The 15429-nt window shown below is 32.4% G+C and overlaps 1 protein-coding gene across 4 annotated transcripts in view; it reads left to right on the top strand.

Annotated features, from left to right (window-relative positions):
* CADM2 (cell adhesion molecule 2) overlaps positions 1–15429 on the top strand; it is a 1080890-nt gene that overhangs the window by 938207 nt on the left and 127254 nt on the right. For all 4 annotated transcript variants that reach the window (XM_077994318.1, XM_028844723.2, XM_077994317.1 and 1 more), the window contains one exon: positions 3849–4019. In XM_077994318.1, coding sequence (XP_077850444.1) covers positions 3849–4019 — 171 coding nt within the window. The remainder of the gene's footprint in view (positions 1–3848; positions 4020–15429) is intronic.

Genomic DNA, 15429 nt, shown 5'->3' with positions numbered 1-15429 from the left:
ACTTATTCACTTTGGGTGCTCCAGCGCTCAAACCTACATTTGCTATTTCTCTTTTCACCTTAGTTCTTGCTAAGACAAAAGATCTAATCTCCTGAATATAAGGATATTGCTATTCTACAATTTAAATTTTATAAAGATTAATATAAAAACTAATAGAAAGTCCTTTATCTTGAGACTTTACCAAGAAATGTTCAGGCAACTAATTTTCATTAACAGTTATACTTGAGGAATTTTTCGTTCGCTATGTTTAAAAATTTTATTATAGAAAAATTTCTGACATATGCAAAGTAAGCACAATAATAGAATGAGACACTGCATGCCGTCACCAGTTTTAAATGTATCAACATTCAGCCATTTTTTTCATCTATCCCTCTAATTACTCTCCACTCAATTGTAATTATTACTATAACTTACAGTTATGTTTTTTTGTTGTTTTTATTTTGAGACGGAGTCTCACTCTGTCGCCCAGGCCAGAGTGAGCGGCGCCATCTCGGCTCACTGCAAGCTCCGCCCCCGGGTTCCCGCCATTCTCCTGCCTCAGCCTCCCGAGTAGCTGGGACCACAGGCGCCGCCACCACACCCGGCTAGTTTTTTGTATTTTTAGCAGAGACGGGGTTCACCGTGTTAGCCAGGATGGTCTCGATCTCCTGACCTTGTGATCCTCCCACCTCGGCCTCCCAAAGTGCTGGGATTACAGGCGTGAGCCACCACGCCCAGCCTACAGTTGTGATTTTTGAGGGAAAATTTACATACATTGAAATGAACTAATCTTAACTATAAAATTTTGACACAAATTACAAAGCAGATGAACTCACACCCCTTTTGATGTAGAGCATTTCCATAACTCCAGAAAACCCGAATATATTCTCTCCCAGTCAGTTTCCCACCCGACTCACCAAGAGTGACCACCGTTTTGACTATTTAAATGTCCAGAAGATCTAGTAGAGAGAGTAGGAGGAGTGGATTAGAAGTGGATTATGAAAGAAATTCTGCAAGTTCCTCTGTTTCTTGTTGGTTCTCAAGGTTTTCTAGTCATTTCATTAACACATTACATAATATATAGGACGTGCATATTTTGAAATATGTAAAATGAAGATATGTGTGTGTGTATATATATATTTTGAAATATGTAAAATGAAGAGAGATGTGTGTGTGTGTGTGTGTGTATATATATATAGATATATATATATAATGTCCAGTGGAAGTTTTTGAAGAGGAACAATTAAAAAATAACGAGAGAGAGAAAAAGAGAAAAAGATGGGAAGAGTAAGTGCCAACATTCCCAGTCCACCTTTAGTTATGTCTCCAGTGTCAAATGTTTGCACTATACTCTTGCTCCTCAAAATATGGTCTGTGGGCCAGCAGCAGACTCTCAGACTCCACACCCTAACCTACTGAATGAGAATCTGCATTTTAACAAGATCATATGTGCGTTGCATTTTGAGAAGGCTATTCTTAATCACCATGTAATATAACTGTCATGCAAAAGAAAGGAAAATGAATAGAACCTGAAAGAAGGATACATATAGTATCAGCAAATAAACTATGCAATGTAAAGAAAATTTCTGTTGACTCTATAACTGTGTAATGCATCGTTATTTTACAAATATAGAACAGGAAAGTAGAGATATAGTTTAAGTATCTTTCCTATTCATTTCTTTGGGGAAGAAGGTCAGCCTAAAATATGAGAAAAGATACTATGATTGGCTCTTTTCAATGTTTTTTCTGTTCATCTTAAGGCTTCGGGTAACCCTATAATCTATCACATTAGCCAATATTAAAATCAACAAATTTACACTTTTTAAAATTTTACTTGAATGAGTTCATTAACATTTTATGATTTATACAGTTGCTATCAAATTTTATGTGTCCAATTAATATTACATTAAATGCTACTTTTGTAAGGGAAACAGCTAAAAGAAGCAGATGTGTGAGTTCTTAAAGTGCAGCTGTTATAAAAAGTAAACAACCAGCAGTAATACTTTGCAGTAATTTCTCATATATTGTGCAGCATAATTATAAGAATCATTTGTCAAGAGATCGATATTTTCTCACTCTGACACTGCTTAGAGCTAGGAACAAGTAAACATTGGGCACAGAGTTAAAAAAAAAGAAAATAAATGTAAAAATGAGGCAACATATTTGTATAAATCTATGAAACTGAAAAGTAAAAGAACCTTATAATATTTTAAATATAAGCAAAGAATCATTAATGCATCTGAATTGTTCTGGCATATTTTGGCTGAAAAGTCATTGTGTCTTTTATTTAACATTTTTTAATGGAATTGTACCTAATTTTCAAGTGCCAAAATCTTAGTAAATGACTTTAGTAAAAATGAGATGAGATATTTCACAGGACACACGTTTATAAAAAATTCTGCATAGAATTCTGTCTCCTGCATGATTTACTTTCAGTTAAAAGATGGAATTGAGATTTCATGCTTCTGTTCTCCTTTCTAAATGTTAGAGATTTTCTTACTCTTCAGAATTGCCTAACATACATAAAACATTTTGAGGTAAAAATCTTAATTAGGTCGTTTTCCCTTAATATGTGAACCCAAATACAAACACATTTTCAAGAACAAGACATGTCTATCCATTTTATGTTTTACTAATGGTTATTTTATTTATCTTTAAAATCACTCAATATGGTAAATTCATACTTCTGAAATAAGTGATAGTGAACCTTGCATATGTCTATTAATCAAATATTACATGCAAATCCAATCTTTGCATAAGGCACAAAGATTGAGAAACTGAATTTATTCATTTTTGTTATTAATACATTTTAAAATGTTTTTAAAATAAATTACTTAATATGTGTTAAAATCAAATATTTTATGTGAAAGGACTTATTTCCTGACAATATCAAAGTTTATTTGATACTGAATGATGAAAAAAAATGACAGAAAGCATAAGAAAATTGAATACATTTTTCTATCAACTAAATTTAAGATGTTGTTATAACGATACCTTAACCTTATCCTATCAGTTTGATTTCTAAACCTTTAAAATTATCCTCTTCTTATCAGCTACTTCAGACTTGAGAAATTACAAATTAAGCAAAGTATTATTAAACTTCTTTTCCACAGAGTACAAATAATCCTTTAGTGCACCATTTAACGATGGATCTAAATCATGCACAGCAAGTTTAAATATCGATAAATGAATTCACATCTTGTAGAAAGTACTCTTATTCATGCTGAAATAAATTCCTCAGCCAAGTGAAGAGCATTCATCTCAATGTAAATTTCACTGCAAATATATACTTAAGTATTCAAAATATTCAGATGACTGTGCTCCTTTTCTTTCCAAAGATGACAACTTTCTCATCCTAAGTATTCTTTAGCAATTTATGTTCACCTCACATTGTTCATGTTAAAGTTATATTTCAAATGCATTGTGCTTTATTTTAAGCACAGCCATATGGTTGTAAATTTGCCCTTCCCAACTGTGCTTGTGGCTCAGAAAATTAAGATTATGTTTTAGTAAAACTTACAGCTAAGAGAAAAGAAAGACTACTTTTGTAAGATGACATACATTGTTTTAATGGAGTATGTAAGAGTATCTTGTGACAGATTATAAGCTAGGTAAGCCTGAGACCAAAGAAATAAAATTGCTGCGCCCTACCCTTTTATTGTCTTTCTGGATCTAACCCTTAGAATTTATTTTTAAAGTAAGTATATTTTTATTTAATTGAATTGAAATAGATTAAATGTTAAAATCACAAATGTTTGCTTCTTAAAAATTGATAAAGATAGGGAGAAGGTGTTTCCATTATCTTGAATAAATGCAATCTGTTTTATTTTGAAAGGTGTCACATTTTAAAATTCATATTTTATTTTCAGATGTAAAATATTTAAAAGAAGAGGATGCAAATCGCAAGACATTCACTGTCAGCAGCACACTGGACTTCCGAGTGGACCGGAGTGATGATGGAGTGGCGGTCATCTGCAGAGTAGATCACGAATCCCTCAATGCCACCCCTCAGGTAGCCATGCAGGTGCTAGAAATACACTGTAAGTAAACACTGCTTCCCCCCTCCTTTATCTCTGCAGCAAATCTCTTCATCTGCATCTCCAATCATTTCAAAACTACCTGAGGTCATAGTAAAGGTGCAGTAAAATCCACAGCAAAATGAAGTAAAACTACACTCGCTAGTATTAATCAGGTTCAAAGGAAAACACTCCTTGCCTGAGTTTCATTTGTAACAGTGAGGAACATTGAAGGAGATGTATAAGGTTAATACCCCTATGTTTCAAATTGTGGCTTTAGGTAGGTGTGCACGTAAGGGTGGGGGAGAAAAAGTGGTAATTTGGGCAAAATCACTGAGAATTGGTAATCTGAGAGGGCTTTGATGAACAGTGTTATATTAAAATAACTTTATCCTATGCAAATGTGGCTTCTCAGCTATGCTTTTTTAAGTTAGACTAGTTTTACCTTCTATGTGGTATATACTAATGTTGTATAAATATAGTAACATATTTATTATGTTTTCTTCATCATCATTATTCATAATCAATAAGAACAAAATTAATTTTGTGAATCTAATAGACCAGGGGCAGTGCTAAATGTTTTGCTGGTATTATGTCATTGAGTACTCATTTACTAATAGTTGCCCCGAGTAGTTACTCTCATTAGTCACAAGATACACACAAGGATTCTGAAGACTATAGAGGCTGAGTCACACAACTAGCAAACTTGTGATCATGGCAGTTTTAGTACTTAGCAAGGTTTTAGTAGACAATTATATATACTAATCAAAATAAAAATGAATGAATTGAAATATGTGAAGTAAAATATAAAAGAATAGAGGATAGGAGATAATATGTTCTGAATTGCAGTATTGGATTTTCTAGATATGGGAGATAATATGTTCTAAATTGCAGTATTTGATTTTCTAGGTAATGAAGATTTTGTTTTCTCTTTCTATTTGTGACAAAATTATAGCTTGAGCTTAGAATTTGTGTGTGATATGCAATTACACCAAATCCTAAAATGCTAAACTCTAAGTACTGTTTCAATATGTTGCATTGCATTTTGTTTTCATTTATTTGTTCAACAAAATTTTTTAGCGGCTACTATGTAATAGGCATTGTTTTGGGCACTAGGGTTACAGCAATGACCAAGACAAACAAAAACACAAATTGAGTTTGTCTCCAAAGTGTCAAAATAATCACCTCCACTATCACCAACAAACTTCATTTCTCTTACAGCCTCCATTCTAGGTAGGGATGAAAATAAATAAATAAATGCAACATATCACATGTTACATATTGGTAAGTACTAAGTACATATTGATAAGCACATGGCAGCAAGGAAAATAAAGGAGAGGAGGGCAGTCAAGAGGCGGAAATGGAGATTAAGGAAAGCGACTATGTGTGTTGGTGTAATGCAGAGGGAAGGGCAAGCACAAAGACCCTGAGGTAGCAAGTTTACTGTTTTTATTTCTAGGAATAGCAAGGGTGCCAGTGATACCGGAGTAGAGTGGACTAGGAGAAAAATACAGAGTGTTAGGAGAAAAGATTGGAGAATTGCCAGGTGAACTAGAATTTTTTGGTTACTTTTTATTTGGAAAATATAAAGCTGACTATAATATGCTTATTGTTTTAAAAATTATTCTTAGTTTAGTAGTTATTGAAAATACTATAATGTTTAAATGATTTCAATTAGGTTAGTTTTAGTAATTTACTCCTATTCTCCTTAAAGCAAATTCAGAAAGAAGCATACTGTGGCACCCACATGGAGATTATCTGTCAATTTTGACATTTATTTGTATTTTGGCTTTGGGAAAATTACTGCAACTGGTTGAGCTTTGGTTATAAACTAGAGGAGTCATTCCTGTAGGGATGTGATGATAAGCTAGAGAATTAATTCCTTGAACTTAAGTCAAGTTCATGACATTAATAGACTGAATAAATGTCAATTGCCTTCCTTTTCCTATTTCTTTTTCTTACATCAGTGGGTCTCTCAAAATACAAAATTTTTTAAACTATAAATATATTATTATTATTATTATTTTTTTTTTTGAGATGGAGTTTTGCTCTCTTGTTGCTCAGGCTGCAGTGCAATGGCGTGATCTCAGCTCACCGTAAACTCTGCCTCCCAGCTTCAAGCAATTCTCCTGCCTCAGCCTCCCGAGTAGCTGGGATTACAGGCATGCGCACCACCACGCCTGGCTCATTTTTTTTTGTACTTTTTAGTAGAGACGGGGTTTCTCCATGTTGGTCAGGCTGGTCTTGAACTCCTGACCTCAGATGATCCGCCCACCTCGGCCTCCCAAAGCGCTGGGATTACAGGTGGGAGCCACGGCGCCCGGCCGTGTAACAATATTTTTAAAGGACCCGTATCAACAGCATTTTAATTTAAACTCTTTAATATTTACATACAAAGCAAAGTAAAACTAAATTTAAAATAATAGTTGACTACTTAGTTAACTGTAAATTCCAACATATAATTAAATAAAATAATAAAAGTCAGTCATAAGAGCTATGAAGACCACTGCCAGTCACAGATCACCAAAAGTCTACCAATAGTCAAGCAAAACTAGATTTATTTAAGTTTCTTTGGCTAAGGAGAAAACACAGCAGATGAATCTCTGGATGGAGGTAAGAAACAGTGAGAAGAGACTTGTTATAGGAGTTAGGCTGTGCTTCTGGATTGTGTGTTCTCAGGATTAGGAGCATGTCAATGATGAGTGTATGAGTAACTTTAGCTAAAAAATGAAAATATTGTAGGTTCATTATTATAAAGAAACAATAGTTAATTATGCAAACTTTTGTGGACATCAAGGGTCCTGGTCTCTGTCTTGTTTCACTCCTGGTCATAAGATGAACTTGTCTTTGTTTTATTCCACGCCACAGTCACAGACTACCTTTATTTGATTACACATTCTGGAAAATTGTCTATTGAGAATATTTTAGCCTGTATGTCAGCTGCCAAGGTCATTTTCATGACTTTGGAAATCCAAAATGGAAGTATTATACAATTCTTGAGCATTTTAGCTATTAACCATATTTCAATATGTATGAATGAGTAAAAATTCATGGAGGAAGGCAATTGAATTATCTAATTTTTAAAGGAAGTTTTATATTAAAAATGTTACACTTTTCATGGCTAACCAATTAAAAATAGCATCTCATTCTATCACGGTTTAATATGTAAATGGCTAGAAGGCAGAAACCAGATCTATTTAAATTATTTTCCTAGCATCTAGCATACCATCATTCAAGTACGTGAAGTTAATTAAAACTAACTGATGATAATGCTAAATGTTTCTTTAAGCATGCAGAACATTCCCCAGAGACTAAATGAGTAGAGGGTGGAAAGGAGACATTGAGCAACAGTCAGCGTCAAAAGTAGAGCAAACGGAGCAAATCCATGTGGTCTTCATAGAGATCTTAGAATAATGGTAACAGCATCTCAATGGTTGTTTCCGGAGATAGTAGATCATGGCTGCACATAGATCCACATGTGTAATCTAGATGATATGGAACTTTCCATGAATGAGAAGAGGGAAAGTAGAGCTCAGGCTTGGAAAGGAAGAAGATGGGTTAATCTAGGATTTATGGAGCATAAGTTTAGTAGTTCTCCATTGTCTGACAATATTCTTGTGAGGAAAATCCTAAAAGGCTGGCCCAAATGGAGGAACATTTAGCATTTCGGATCCACAGAGATGATATTGTTTTCAGTGGTAAGTCAAAAGAATAAATATATATTCCTACAATAATGGAAACAGCTATGACTACATCTGAAATAAAAATCCTGTGATATTGTAGAAACCTAAGTTTGGTGAGCAATAAGAAAATTAAAGTTAAGCATACAATGCCAAGAGTATAACGAAAAAAGTATAGCAGGAGGAATTATATTTCAAGAGCTTAACTATGTTAAGTCTATAACCTTGTGATATACAATTTATATGAATCTAGCCTGTAAAATATAACAGAGCAACGTTTTTAAAAATAAAATATTAATCATACATTTAAATGCTGCCACCATGATGAAAGAGATTTCTTTTAAAACTGAAACTTAAGAAAATGAAAAGCAGAACTTTCACAGTGAATCACAAATGCCTGCAGATTTCACATAATCGGGAAGAGCAAGCTTCACAACTGAGCAGTGGGAAAAGCCACTTTTAAAAATTAATCAATGAAAACTCAAATTCGTCCTCCCATTTTCACACAGATTTCTTTGTAAAATAACTTTTTATCTGTGAGTTAATTTTTAGAAGAACAAATTGTATGAGTCCGATATTATTTAAATCTCAGTAGAAATAATATATCTGCACTCATAGAAATTACTCTACACAAAACAGAAAAGAAGAAAATGACTGAATATTCATTTTCTGTATGTATCATTGACAAAAATTACATGAAAAAAACTCAATGAAAATGAAAAGCGCAAGAGACAGAAAACTAAAATATGTCAGACTGTTGCGTTTTTTTCCTGAAAAAGCATTTTAATACTGTAACAAAAGAACTGAAAATATAGAAAAATAAGGGTTCAAATTTTAAAAATGTGTGAATAGTAAAGTACATTTTATATATAATTCATCTCATCATGAAATCTTATGCTATCGTTAATGTTTTTAGTACTTCCTTTAACAGTACTGGGCTTTGCCTATAAAAATGAGTCACTATTTACACATGAAGGTTATTAATGTTTAAAGCAATAAATAGTTAAAAGAGCTTGTAGAGGAGATCCTGCATGTGCACACAAACAATTCGATCTTAGCATCAAGGAAAGGAAGGAATGAGTGGCTGAAGGAAGGAAGGAAGGGAGGGAAATAAGTTGATGTGTTAAAATTGTGTTTAAATGAAATTAATTAGGTTAATAATGAATGAAAATAAGAAATATATCATGTATATTTAAAATAACAGAAAAACGTGTGGGTCCAATTGTTACTAAAATTATATCTTTTTAAGGGGTTAAATGGTCAATTGACAGTCCTGACCTTTACCTTCTTGATGATTAATATCTCTATTCTAGTTACCATGCAAATGACTAATAAAGTCAATCCATTTTTCTCTTAAAAACTTACATTTTTTAAATGTATTGAACTATTTCTAAAGAGATTCATTCCTTTCCTTACTCTCTTTTAAAGATAATTACTTTGTGCCCAGAGAAACTAAATTCTTCCCTGTACTTTTTTGTTACTTTTCTGGACCAATTAATATGCTTGATCAGTTCTCCCTTTAGTTCCAAAACAATGAAATAGATTAAAAATAAGATTCTGATTATAGAAGACAATATTCAATACAGATGGGTTTAAAGTTTGCTAATTCAGTTGTTTATACTGTCTTTTGATTCTCAGATATGAGTAGAGATTCTTTATTCCATGTCTTCTTCGCTGTTGTCCTTTTTCACTTATAAAAAATAATAAAGTTCTTGTTTATGCAGTCTACACTACACAAACCCGTACATTTCTCTAGTCCAGGTCAGTTTATTTTAAATCACCCTGTGTTAGTTATATGCTCTTTGCTTTCACTACCTTTCTGTGTATTTTACATTAAATGTTTCAGGCTATATCGGCCTATCAGATAGGAAGGCGAATGTTCCAAGAAGTGTTCAAAATAGAATATCTCACTCATCTGGCATCTCATTTATGAAATGCTAATTATCTAATTATCTTGTCTACCATAAATTATATATAGTACAAGGGCACAGAATATAAAAGGAAACAGGAAAGGTGAAATGAAAATTATATTTAGGTTACATTTTTTAGAACTGAACTGTTCTTTTGACTAACAAAATGTCATATTTATGCCTGGGAATGCCTTAGAAGAATTTTAATTGAGTCTAAGATATTTCAAAAAGCTAATGAAATGGTACATGTGCTAGAATCATAAGGTGAGGTCTATGCTGTTTAGTAAGAGATGCATTTCATTATGTCAATAAAGATAGCCTAGAGTGTGACCACTATTTGAGATTCCAACAAATTTTTAATTTTTTTCAGAGAAGTTACATCTATGTAAGTTACATATATTACCAACAGTATATATTACTGGCATATTTTGCTTATGAGACATTATTTTTTATTTTATAAAGGATAAGAATAATTATGTTAACTATTAAAAGTAATTGAATCACCAAGTATTTTAAGCCATCTAAAGGCAATGATTCAAAATGTTGTTTTTGTGCCATTTTTACATTATTAACATTATATAACAATTTGTGTGTGTGTTATTAAAACTCATTGAAGAGGATGTATATATTCATGAATGGGAATTCCAAATTGAAAGTCAATAAATGTATATATAAAATTGACATAACATACTCTCAAATTTCCTAATTAAGCTTATCATCAAGTACACATTCATAAAACTTTTTGGAAGTTTTAAAATTATTTAAAAACATAATTTCATAAAAAGGCAGTAAAACATAACATCAAAATTATGGAATGAATGGATAGTAGAGATGTCAGCAAATCTTTTCAATTATTTTTAAGTCAGTCTAATAGAGAATAAAAACTGGATAAAAATGAGACATAAATAACTGTGACAAGTAAAAATATACATCTTTTTAATACCTAATGTTTTTAACTTTCAATTTAATAACTTATTCTACTTTATGTCTATTTTTAAAAGATAGCTACAGGCATCTTTCTTATTAAAAAAATGACTAGATATTTAATGCCCAATATTTTGGAATTTTTGTATTTCCACTTTCTGAATAAACTATAAACAGATAAACACACACACACAGACACAGACATACACACGATTTCCATGAGAAAAATGTATAGTTAGAAAATGACTGTAATAAATCAATATATTAGACTTTACTGGATTGGCTCTTGATATATTAGGAAAAATTGTCATTGCTATTTACCATCTGGGTCCAATAGTCTGTTTTCCTTTTTTTTTTTTTTTAAATAATATACTTCATTTTTAAGAGCAGTTTTGGGTTTACTGATTAGTTGAGCAGAAAGTACAGAGAGTTCCCATATACACCTTCTCCCCACTCCCCTTATAGTTTCCCCTATTATTAACATCTTGCATTATTGTGTTATTTTTGTTACAACTGAAGAACTAATATTGATAGATTATTGTTAACTAAAGTACCTCCTTTACATTAGGGTTCACTCTGCATTGTATAGTTCTGTGGGTTTTGACCTGTGTATAATGTCATGTTTCTAGTGTTACATCATCCAATTTAGTTCCACAGCCCAAAAAATCTCTTGTGCTCCACCTCTTTATCTCACTTTCCTTCTCCCACAAGACCTGGTAACCAGTGATCTTTTTACTGACTATAGTTTTGCCTTTTCTAGAATGTCATATAATGGGAATTATGCAGGAGGTAGTCTCTTTGGACTCGCCTCTTTCACTTAGCAATATGCATTTAAGGTTCCAGCATGTCTTTTCATGACTTCGTAACTCATCTGTTTTTATCGCTGAATAACATTTAATTGAATGGTTGTACTAGAATTTGTTTATCTGTTCACGTATTGAACAGTATCTTAGTTTCTTCCAAGTTCTGGCAATTGTGAACACAACTGCTAGAAACATCATGCATAGGTTTTCATGCAGACATAAGTATTCAGCTCATTTGGATAAATACCAAAGAGCTTGATTGGACGATTGTATGGCAAGACCATGTTTAGCACTTGAAAGTAAAAACTCACTTTCAAAGTGGCTGAGCCATTTCGCATTACCATCAGCAATAGATGAGAGTTTCTGTTGCTCCATTCTCACCAGTGTTTGGTGAGTCAGTAGTTTGAATTTTAGTCATTCTAATAGGTGTGCAGTAGCATCTCGTTACTTTAGTTTGCAATTCCTAATGATGTATGATATTAATTTTGTATCTGTTTATTTTATTTCTGTATACCTTTTTTTGATGAGATGTCTAGATTAAAGTTTGACATATCTACCTTGGAAAAGTTTAGATCTTTTGCTAACTTTTAAATTTAATTATTTGTTTACTTATTGATGCATTTTTAAAGTTCTTTGTATATTTTGGATATCAGTCCTTTATTAGATACACTTTGTATACATTTTAATAGTGTGTGGCTTATCTTTTCATTCATTTAACAGTGTCTTTTGCAGAGTAAACATGTTTAGTTTTAGTGAAGTCCAAATTACCTTTTTAATGAATTGTGCTTTTAAATCTGTATCTAAAATGTCATAATCGAATCCAAGGTCACTTGGATTTTCTTCTACGTTATTTTGCAGAAGTTTTAGAGTTTTGTGTTTTACACTTAGATCAATGTTTCATTTGAATTAATTTTTGAAATGTGTAAGATCTATGTTTAGATTCATGTTTTTGTATGTGAATGTCCAATTGTTCCAGCACCACTTGTTAAAAAGACAATCCTCTCTCCATTGAATTGTATTTGCTCCTTTACATAGTTGATTGTTTTTGCTTGAGTCTCTTTCTGGGATCCCATTTTTTCCACTGATCTATATGTCTCCTTTTTCACCAATACCTTACTGTTTTGAGTACTGTAGTTTTATACTGTTTCTTGAAGTTGGGTAGTGTCAGTCCTCAGATGATTCTGCTGCTGCTGCAGATTCATCAACATCTTCACCTTCTTCCTCTTCCTTCTCCTTCTTCTCCTCCTTCTTCTTCTCCTTCTTCTTTCTCTTCCTTTCTTTCTTCTTCTTTCTCCTTCTTTCTTTTTCCTTCCTTCTCCTTCTTCCCCTTCTTTCCTTTCTTCTTCTTCGATATTATAATTATTTTATGTTGGTCAATTTGTAATTATAAATTGTTGTAATTTGTATCACAATTATAATCAAAATGTGATTAATCAATATATTAAACTTTATTAATCCTCAATGTATCAGGAAACAAAATAGCCATATTTACTATCTGGGCCACACTTTTTTGGTTTCATATTCTAAGTAATTTTTTAATAACAAAAGGAGAGAAAAAAACAAATTTTATTAGAACTTTTAATACAAAATTTAAACAGAAAAACCTTAATTTTTATTATATATTTTTTGGTTTTAATGGTATATATATACAAATTGAGCAATAATTGGCATGCATGATCCTGAAATATATCCATCTTGTAAATAATGAGTCCAGCTTCAAAATACATCTCTACTGTGTCCTATCTTGTCATTGCTTTTTGGTTCTTCTTTCACTAGCATTGTCAGAATGCAATACTTTAAAAAAAATTTGATGGCTCATAATTTTACCCAGAAGAATAAAATATATTTATTCCATAATTGCCAAACATTTTCCTTTTTAGATTTATAAAGAGCAATTAAAATACAACTAAAATATATTCTTAAAATTTCCTCATCACCAAATGCTTTCAACATGTTTCCATTTACGGACTATGTAAAGTAAATTCTTATGTTCAAAAATCATAAAAGGTTAAAGAACATTGTCATATTTTCCTTTTAGCAAAATCTTATGGTTGCAAAATATTGTGTGATGAAGTCCTTCCTTGTATTAGAAACTGTTCCAACTCATCCATTTTTGAGCTTGATACAATTTATCTACAGTATCAAAAGCAAAAATTTGTTTTACTGTCATTTTAAGAGGCTTGAGCTTCACTATTTTCTCTTTACATTTATCTTCCAATTTTTCTAATAATTTTGGGGTGTCTTTATTAATTTCCTTCTCCTGCCATTATAAGCAGAAAATGAAAAATTGTGAATTCTCAACTGATATCATGGAAGCAAAAACAACAAACACAGTAGCAAACAGAACTACAATGTGGTGTTTTTGTTTTTATACTTCTTTTAAATATTTACAAAAGAAAATCCTATAAGCACATAGAGATTAGGTAACAGTGATGATTTATATCACTTGTATAAACCTTCTACCCCAGCATTGTCCAATATAACTTTCTATGATAATAGAAATGTTCTCTATCTCCAGATAGTAGCCAGTAATCAGCTCCCTGTGGCTACTTGGCAATTGAAGTGTGGGTATTGTGACTAAGGAAATACTATTTACATTTTACTTAAACATAATTGAATTACATTTAAGTTGAAATAGCCACATGTGACTAGTTGTTATTATATGGACATCCCCACTCTTGTATCATTGTATATATATCTATTTTCTTATTATGTTATTCTTTTTATTGTAGTTGGGGATAATTGATGAGTTAGTGGTGAAGTAATACCTAGGTCGCTGAAGTAGCAAGATTTCTCATAATATAAGAAATATAGTGTCACTAAAATTTCATAATGTATTTTAGATTTATAAAATGATTCAATGTTTTCATATCATAATTGCAAAGTAAGCCAATTTTTAAACCTATTTTTAAAATTAAATGTTTTCTTTTTATTGGAGGACCTCTAATAAAGGAAGAACACAAGTTATGAAATATCATTCCTTAAACATAGTTAGAACTGTTTCAAATGCACTTAAAATAATGTACCATAGAGTCAACAAGTATAAAAATGTATGGGCCGGCACAGTGGTTCACGCCTGTAGTCATAGCACTTTGGGAGGCCAAGGCAGGCGGATCACTTGAGCTCAGGAGTTTGAAACCAGCCTGGCCAACATGGCGGAAACCACGTCTCTACAAAAAATACAAAATAATTAGCCATGCATGGTGGCATGTTCCTGTCGCCCAGCTACATCAGGGGCTGAAGTGGAAGGACTGCTTAAGCCCAGGAGTTCGAGGCTACAGTGAGCCGAGATGGCACCACTGCACTCCAGCCTGGGTGACAAAATGAAACACCATCTAAAAATAAATAAATAAATAAATAAATAATAAGAATTAAAATGAACAAAAGTGTCGATGCCTTTATTACCTATATTTTTACTGGTACCTTTTGCTTCTTTTTAAGGTCTTCCTTGTGGGCCAGCTTTATGATACAGACACTTTGCTTCTGTTCCTCTCCCAGATACATTCAGTTTTACACACTGCCAAACATGTCTTCTTAAATATTGGTTCTTAACCTGATACTTACAAACCCGAGATGATTTCTTATTGCTTCTAACATAATGTCCAAACTCTACATCTTGACATTCAAGGCTTTTAAAATACAACCAACCCCCTATAGTGCTGGTCTCAAGTATGTTTTTTCAAATAATGAATTCTATGCTTTACATTATTTCTAGATGCCTCATATATAGCCAACTTTTTTTTTATTATTATACTTTAAGTTCTAGGGTACATGTGCACAACGTGCAGGTTTGTTACATATATATACATGTGCCATGTTGGTGTGCTGCACCCATTAACTCATCATTTACATTAGGTATATCTCCTAATGCTATCCCTCCCCACTACCCCCTCCCCACAATAGGACCCAGTGTGTGATGCTCCCCTTCCTGTGTCCAAGTGATCTCATTGTTCAATTCCCACCAGCCAACATTTTTTAATACAACACTTTGTTCATTTCTCCTTTGCCTTAAATCCCTTCTTTTCTTTCCCTCTAGAAAATCTCTACCAGATCAAATACTGTGTTTTCTCTGGATTATTTTAAATGCCACTTTTCTAAGTAATCTTCTTTGATTCTG

Source organism: Macaca mulatta, chromosome 2, assembly GCF_049350105.2.
Source record: "Macaca mulatta isolate MMU2019108-1 chromosome 2, T2T-MMU8v2.0, whole genome shotgun sequence".
In the NCBI taxonomy this organism is placed as follows: Eukaryota; Metazoa; Chordata; class Mammalia; order Primates; family Cercopithecidae; genus Macaca; species Macaca mulatta.
This window is presented reverse-complemented; position numbering and strand designations above follow the sequence as displayed.